Genomic DNA, 8698 nt, shown 5'->3' on the forward strand with positions numbered 1-8698 from the left:
TTAGGGATTAAATGTTATTAAAAGTCTACAACTAAGGGATTAGGGAGATGGCTCAGTGGATAAAATGTTTTAAGTATGCACCTAAGAAGGCTCTTCAAATACTTGGTGATTTAAATGATGCCCCCTTGAATCTTCTAGAACCTGTCCTCCAAATCAATTCTTGGGTTGGGATCAGCAGCAATGACGAACAGTTGTATGCTGTGAAGAGTAACTTCCCAGCTGCTGCACACGCAACAAGGTATTCTCGGAACGACCTTCACCTGGAAGACATTCAGACAGATGAGGACAAGCTAAACTGTAGTCTGCTCTCTTCAGAGTCCACTTTTATGCCAGTTGCATCAGGACTATCTCCAGTGTCTCCCACTGTTGAGCTGAGGCTACAGGGCATTAACTTGAGCCTGGAGGAGGAGTATGGTGCAGATGAATTCACAAAAGGGCTGGAAAACCAGGACTCGGATAAGGACGTGGAAAAGTCTTTATGGGATACGAATGAGAGTTCTGTTCAAATGCTGAAACATAAGATCAGTCCAGAAGCAAGGGAGGAACCTGGGCTGCTACCCTGTCCCAAGTCAGTGGTCGTCAGTGCTCTCTTGAAGGAGGATAACCACAGTGTTACATCTCACTCTGAGTCAGTTGGACACAGTGCATCCCACACAGAACCAACCAGAGAAGAAGTCATGTCTCCTACCACTTCAGAGAAATTTCCCTGCAGGATTTTTACCCAGAGACCTGGTGCTTTGGGTCAAGATAAAGTCACCGTTCAGAAACTAAATGCAGCTGCCACTAAGCTTCAGGCCTGTTGGCGAGGCTTTTACACCAGGAACTACGATCCACAAGCCAAAGGGGTCCGCTATGAAATCCGGCTACGCAGGATGCAGGAGCACATTGTCGGCCTGACAGATGAAGTGAGGAGGTAGGCTGCAAACTGTGCTGCTCTGTTGGCTTGGGGTGCCAGGTTTGAAGTTGTTTTAGAGCTGTGGTGAAGGCCACTGTTGATAGCTATACCTCATCATCATTGAAAACATTTTGAGAGTACAGGTCATCATATGCATCTCCCTTCCCAGCATAGTAATTAGGATATAGCAAAAGTATATAGGTGTAGTATCACAAAAACATTGAGTGGCCTCATCTATGATTGTCAGCACAGAGGCAGATACTGTAGAAAAACTGGACAAGAGGCGAGACAGAATCCACATAGAACCAGGTAGTGACATAAGAGCTAAAGAAAAGTATCAGGCATCCAAAGGGACTGAAATTCTGGGGCAAGGGCAGGAGTTATTCTCAGTTCCAGGACACACATGACTGCCTCACTGCCAGCCTGTGACAATTAGGGTTTCATTAATACTCCAACTTGTGATGTTTGTTAATACCGTAGGCTGCTTAGAAGAAAGTAGCTAAGGAGCCAGAGAAGAAACAGCCAGCAGAGTGCATTATATTATATTCAGTTGCAGCAGGGCAGAATATTTCAGGTGAAGTGAGAGGTACTTCATGTAGGGTAGAGAAAGTGATGCTAGATTTAGCCAGTGGTTGTTATTGGTGACTGTAGGTGACCCTCAAGACTGTCCTCAGGATCCGTGATTTGCTAAGTGAACTTACAGAGCTCAAGAATTGCTCTGTTCCCAGTTACTGTTTATTTAATAGATGCACACAGTTTAAACTAGGGCCAGTTACCTCCTTCCTTCCCTCCTTCCTTCCTTCCTTCCTTCCTTCCTTCCTTCCCATCATTGTGATGTGTGATGATGCCAACCAGAGGAGCTTCCCTGAACACTTCAGGCCATGGTTTTTATTGTTATTTAGGAATTGCATGCGCATGTGACTGATTTTTTTCTCAGATTTCTCTTTTCCTTACGGTAAACTGGTACATGTGTCTGAGGGCTCCAGGGGAATGAAACGGGTGTTCACTAGGAATCACATTGTTAGCTTAAGCTCTGGTGCAACTCAATCCCTCAGGTATACAGAGTCTCTTCTGGTAAATATTTCAAGGGCTTGGAGGTTGCCGTACTCAGAACACGCAGGGCACAGACATCCTACATCCCAGTTCTGACTCTTCACTGTACAGTAAGTTTCCTGAGAGTGGCTTTAGTGGTGTAGAGGTGACAGCCAGTTTGGGATGGATTGGATAATGAATGGAAAAGTAAAGAGCTTAAAGAATGAGTGGCACTAGCTCTTTGGGAATGTTATTTCAATGAGGAAGAGACAGTAGGTAGTTGCTGGTAGGGAATGCATAGGAAAGGCTTTTTCCTACTGTGAGGTCCAGGAATTGAACCGTCTTGTCGTCAGGTACCTTTTCTCGCCGAGGCATCTTTCCAGTTCTCTGAATAAGTTTTAAAAGTGGTGTAGTTAAAATATTGGGGACTAACGTGAGGTTATAACAGTACACTCAAGTGGTAAGCTATTCTTGGGTAGAACATCTATTTAAATACTGAGTCGTCAAAACCAAAACAACAGGAATGGGGCAGAGAGAAAGACTGGTCCTGAGACATCAGAGACCAACATGGGGAGTGGGAGGATTTATCAAGATAGGAGGCATTCTTAGAGGAGGGTCTGGGGTTCCTACTGCTGTGCTAAAACATCATGACTACAAGCAACTTGTGGAGGAAAAGGTTTATCACAGCTTAAAACTCTCTGGTCTCACTCGATCACTGAGGGACATCAGTGCAGGAGCCCAAAGCAGGAACCTGGGGTCAGGAACTGACACAGAAGCCGTGGAGGAATATCGCTTCTTGGCTGGCTCTCAGAACTTGCTCAGCTTCCTCGGCCTCCTTGCTTCCTTCCTTCCTTTTAATTAAAGGTTTGTTTTTTTTTTTTTTTAATATAATACATTCTTTTTTTAGCCAGGCGGTGGTGGCGCACGCCTGTAATCCCAGTACTCTGGGAGGCAGAGGCAAGTGGATTTCTGAGTTTGAGGCCAGCCTGGTCTACAGAGTGAGCTCTGGACAGCCAGGGTTATACAGAGAAACCCTGTCTCGGGGAAAAAAAAAACAAAAAACAAAATCCAAAAAACAAACAAAAAAACAAAACCAATACAATGTAGCAGTCTGCTTTCTTATACAACTCACAACCATCTGCCCAGAGTTGGCATCACCACTGTGGGCTGGGCTTTCCCATGGTAATCATTAATAAAATAAATGCCCCATAGACTGTTTATAGATCAATCCTATAGAGCCATTATTTCAATTGAAATTTCCCAAATATTTCTGGGTTTGCATCAAGTTTCAAAAGAACCCAACCAGGACAAAAAGTGAGATAAAAGTCATTTGACAATAGCAGAGAGGAGCAGTTGATCATCCTGATACATAAAAGAAGGAAAGAAGCCTTTGGCTTCAGAGAGCCTCAGTGTTTGTGCAAATGGGCCTGTTTGGCTAAGGAAAAGTTCAAAGAAAGGTATTTTATAAGGGAGTTTGCTGCTGACAATTCAGGGCTGTCAGATGGCACAGTAGAATGTCTTGGAGAGTCTACAGAAAGTGTCTAACCATGTTGGAAGTTCTGAGAAAGGATGAGGTATAGCTTAGGGGTAGAGTCTCTGTCTAGCAGGTATAAGGCCATCATTATTTCTATTTCCAGTCCTGCAATTTTTTTTTTCCCAAGACAGGGTTTCTCTGTGTAGCCCTGGCTGTTCTGGAACTCACTCTGTAGACCAGGCTGGCCTCGAACTCAGAAATCCACCTGCCTCTTGCCTCCCAAGTGCTGGGATTAAAGGCGTGCGCCACCATGCCTGGCAATCCCGTAAAAATTTAAAAGCAAACACAAAACAAACTTCAGGACAAAGTGGGGGTGATGGGCATGATCAGAATCAGAGTGGTAATGGGCAACTAAAGGAGCCTTTGTTTTGGAATAGGCCTAAGAATCGAGATGGCATCAATGATCACAGAGGTAAGACCCAGGAAGAGTAAGTCATAGACGGGAGAAGTCTGTGCTGCCAGGTAGTCAGGAATGGGGCAAGTGGAGAGTGGGGGCTGTTAGTTCTGCTGATGCCTTAGGAGAAAATCGTTAATGCATGATCCTGAGTACTGAAGTGTAATCATTAACTGGAAGCTTTGCCTAACCAGCCCTTCCTGTGCCTCCTGTTAACTTGGGTTTGGCTGGGAATTGAAGGGCGCATAAAGAGATGTTTAGAACCCAGGTGTCCCTCAACGGAGGAATGGATACAAAAAATGTGGTATATTTACACAATGGAGTACTATTCAGCTATTAGAAACAATGAATTCATGAAATTCTTAGACAAATGGATGGAGCTGGAGAACATCATACTAAGTGAGGTAACCCAGACTCAAAAGATCAATCATGGTATGCACTCACTAATAAGTGGATATTAGCCTAGAAAACTGGAATACCCAAAACCTAATCCACACATCAAAAGAAGAACGGAGGAGTGGCCCCTGGTTCTGGAAAGACTCAGTGCAGCAGTATAGGGCAAAACCAGAACAGGGAAGTGGGAAGGGGTGGATGGGGGGACAGGGGGAGGGAAGAGGGCTTATGTGACTTTCAGAGAGTGGGGAGCCAGAAAAGGGGAAATCATTTGAAATGTAAATAAAAAATATATCGAATAAATAAAAAAAGAAAAAAGAAAAAATATATAGGCATATATACACACTCTCACACTCATACAAACATTTCCCCCACTGGCAATGCTTTATAGAATGAATATGTGAATTTCAACTTCAGACACAACTTCTTATTTGGCTTCTGTTTTGAAGCATAGTTTTAAATCAGGTTTGAGCTTAGATATTCTAAAAGTGGGACTGGTTGTTACTGGGTTATTAATCTTTCTCTGATGCATTTGTTCAGTAGTTTTAACAGGAAGTTTAAATCAGAGTGTTCTTCCTCATGTCAACATGATCTTTTGAATCACTGTAGGTTAAGAAAAGAAAGAGATGAAGAACGTGTGAAGAATTTTGTGCAAGAGGAGGCTGTCAGGTTCCTGTGGAACGAGGTAAACCTACTGCAGATTCCTCTAGGATCTGTCAGCAGAGAAACTTTCTCGTCAGTGAGACCAAAGTTATTTTTTTTTAACTTTTTATTGATTCTTTGTTAGTTTCACATCATGTAACCGAGCCCCACCCATCTCCACATCGCCTCATATCTGCCTGTGGTCCTATAAAAATAAAAAATGTACAAACAATAACAAAACAAATCAAAAACCAAAACCCAAAACAAAGGATACGAAACGTCTTGTGGAAGCTGTAGTGTGACCCAGCGCGTCCCACAGTGTGCCCGTTCTGTCCACACATCCTCACTTGTACATGTCCACTGCAGTGCATCATTAGTCTGGTTTGAGGTCTCTGGCTTCTGGGACACCATCAATATTGTTTCCTTACTGGGACCCCTCTTGGATCATCTGTTGTCACCCTGTGTTGTGGGGATCCTGCAGCGTTGATTAATAGGACTGGCCCTTTCGTGCGCCCCACAGTTCTCAGAGGATGGAGATTTTTGGACTGGGCCAACTTGAAGCCCCGGATCTGGGCCTGTGTGGTTGCTGAGCTGGTCAGCAGCCTGGCTCTCCTTTAGCCACACCCCCAGGATATTCTCCAGCACTGCTCTCTCCTGGCCACCCAATGGCTCCATCGACAGGAGGCAGGGTCAGCTCTCCTGTTCTCACGCCTTCTGGCTGGCTCACTGGTACTCAGGCCTCCAGAGCCTGCTGCCCAGTCAAGGCACAGGGCACACTCCTCCCAAGTGCTGCAGCCAATGAGGGGCTGGGTCAGCTCTCCTGCAGGAGACAGGATTTAGCATCCATCTGGTTTAAAACAGTGCTTCTCAACCTGTGGGTTTCTACCCCTTGGGGATTAAATAACCTATTCACAGAGCTTGTGTATAAGCTAGCCTGCATACCAGAAATTTACATTACGATTTATAACAGTAGCAAAATTACCATTACGAATTAGCAATGAAAATAACTTTATGGTTGTGGGTCACCACAACATGAGCAGCTGTATCAGAGGGTCACAACATCAGGAAGGCTGAGAACCACTGTGGTCCAAGCTCTCCGAGAGCCAGGGGCTAGTCACTGGAGGAAGCTGCGGTCAGTCGGCAAGCTCCACAGCCTGAGCTGGACCCGGGACCACGTGACGAAAGGCAAGGACAGTCTCCTGCAGGTTGTATGTGCCCTCCATCATAAACAAGAATTAAAAAGTGAAAATATATATGAAAACTGTACGCATTTGAGGATATATGGAAACATTTCTGAAAAGATACACTTTATTTATTTATTTATTTTATTTTTCGAGAGAGGGTTTCTCTGTGTGGCCCTGGCTGTCCTGGACCTCACTCTGTAGACCAGGCTGGCCTCGAACTCAGAAATCCTCCTGCCTCTGTTTCCCAAGTGCTGGGATTAAAGGCGTGTGCCACCACCGCCTCGCTAAAGATACACTTTAAACTACTATCAGAAAGTTCCCTGATGACACAGGGCTGTGTAGTGAGAACCTGCCTCAAAACACAGACCAGAAATTACCTGGGAGAGAGGTCAAAGTCAGACTAAAACTTCTCTATCTGCCTTTCTCCTCTCCCCAGCTACCTAGTGCAGTTTAGTGTAGTTTATCTTATTCTGTTTTTGAGATAAGTTCTCACATGGTCCAGGCTAGCCATAAACTCACTCTAGCTAAGGATGACCTTGAACTCCTGGTCCTCCTGCCAGCATCTCGCAAGTAGTGGTGTTACAGGTGAGCCTGTTACAGTTGATTTATGTGGTGCTGGGTTCAAAACCAGGACCTCATGCATGCTAGGCAAGTGCTGGACCAGCAGAGCTCCGACCCTAGCTCTGTACTACTTTCTTGCTTGCAATTTAAAAAAAAAAAGATTTCTGTGTGTGGGTGGCCGATGTGTGTGTATGGTGGTGTGTGTGTGTGTGTGTGTGTGTGTGGGCGTGGAAGCCTTGGACCCGGAGACACTGACAATTGCGATCTGCTGGGCTGGTGTCCACAACTGCAAGCCCTTTCCCACCCTTTGCTTGCTTTTTGGTTGTTGCTGTTTTTATTTGTTTGTTTTGTGAGACAGGGTTTCTCTGTGTAGCCCTGGCTGGCCTAGGTCACTCTGTAGATATGGCTGATCTCAGACTCACAAAGGTCCGCTTGCTTCTGCCTCCCAAGTGCTGGGATGAAAGGCATGTGCACCACTGCTCAGCTTGCAATTTTTAGAGTAAAACTTTGAAATTATTATTATTATTGTTATTTTTTGGTTTTTTGGATTTGGTTTTTTTGAGACAGGGTTTCTCTGTATAGCCTTGGCTGTCCTGGAACTCACTCTGTAGACCAGGCTGGCCTCGAACTCAGAAATCCGCCTGCCTCTGCCTCCGAGAGTGCTGGGATTACAGGCGTGCGCCACCACCGCCCGGCGAAATTATTTTTATAACTTTAAGATATATAGGATCATATTGTCAAGAATTTGGGATATTTTTAGTCATTTTAGAAAGTTATAAATACTACATTTTAAAATAATTGGAAATCCTATGTCTGCATCTATTTCTAAATAGATTTTAGAAGAGCCACTTAGACTCCCAGGTGCTAATTGGCCCTTATGGACTAGATGTTGGCCTAAAACATTATCAACCCCTTAGTTAGAGAGAAGGATGCTGTGGTACTTCTAGTGAAACATGAGAATTGCTGTGGCCTTCCTGTCCTGCTGGGGATTGCCCCTTGATAACAAGGACACAGAACACTGCCTGCCCAGTTAGGCTGGGGGTCAGCCCGTGAAGACTTTAGCGGAGTAAAGTCAGGGTATTTACTTTAAAACTGTATCTCCTGGTTTACAGGTAAGATCTCTACAAGCTTGGCAACAGACAGTGGAACAGCGTCTAGTTTCCTGGCATCCTGATGTGCCTCCTATATCAAGTACTCTGGTGTCACCTAAGCCTCGGTCATTGCCACCACATCAGGACCCCTCTTCCGACCAGAATTCAGATTGGTTCGTTGCTGAGGATGAAGGTCCTCGAGGGAAATCACTGCCAGACTTTCCCGACTCTGGTTTCCACTCCTCCCTGACAGAACAAGTTCACTCTTTGCAGGATTCTTTGGATTTTGAAAAGAGTTCTGTAGAAATCAGCGAAAACTCCTTGTTGGGGAATTCCGCTGACACAGTGAAATACATCAAAGACCCAGACTCAGAGGCCACCGCGGAGGAGCACAGCGACCGCAGTGCCAGCGAGCAGGACGACACCCTGCTCCTACAGTATTTAACGTCAGTCCAGCAGCTGGACGACGACGCGGAGACTGCGCAGCCTGATGTGGCAGGGCACGAAAAGCGGCACCTAGCTTGTTCTCCCGAAAGGTTAGATGCCTCCTCCGACAGTGAGACTCATAGAGAGTCTCCTGCCTTACAGGATGAAATTAGCCAGATGCCAGAGAGTTGTCAGTTAAACGAAGAAGCCCAGGGGCAGCCTCCGGACTGCGACGCTGCATGTCAGGCGTTGTGTGCGGGTGTCGCTGTGCAGCCTGTCTGATTAACTGGGAAGTGGAACTTCACTTGGATTTCTTTTATGTTTTCAAGTTTCTTTTTTGTAAGGGAGCAATCCTTTCCTCTATTTTGTTATTGTTTATATACAACTTGTATTCTTGTCCCACACTTTTTAGATATTAGCTACTGAACTATGTCTTCATTTTTGTTGTACTACTGTACTAAACAATATTGATATTAAAAGGCATATGCACTTTATTTCTTAATAATGACACCAATAATGTTTCCTTTACATCCGTACTGCCTTTCA

General features: G+C 45.0%; 1 protein-coding gene across 2 annotated transcripts in view; it reads left to right on the forward strand.

The window, feature by feature from the left end:
- Window positions 1-8698, forward strand: part of Cep97 (centrosomal protein 97) — a 30157-nt gene that overhangs the window by 19162 nt on the left and 2297 nt on the right. For both annotated transcript variants that reach the window (XM_052158656.1, XM_052158657.1), the window contains 3 exons: window positions 139-913; window positions 4858-4933; window positions 7748-8698. The exon at window positions 7748-8698 is cut by the window's right edge. In XM_052158656.1, the coding sequence (XP_052014616.1) occupies window positions 139-913; window positions 4858-4933; window positions 7748-8434 (1538 nt within the window). In that variant the 3' untranslated portion in view covers window positions 8435-8698. The remainder of the gene's footprint in view (window positions 1-138; window positions 914-4857; window positions 4934-7747) is intronic.

This window comes from Apodemus sylvaticus, chromosome 15 (assembly GCF_947179515.1).
Source record: "Apodemus sylvaticus chromosome 15, mApoSyl1.1, whole genome shotgun sequence".
Taxonomy (NCBI): Eukaryota; Metazoa; Chordata; class Mammalia; order Rodentia; family Muridae; genus Apodemus; species Apodemus sylvaticus.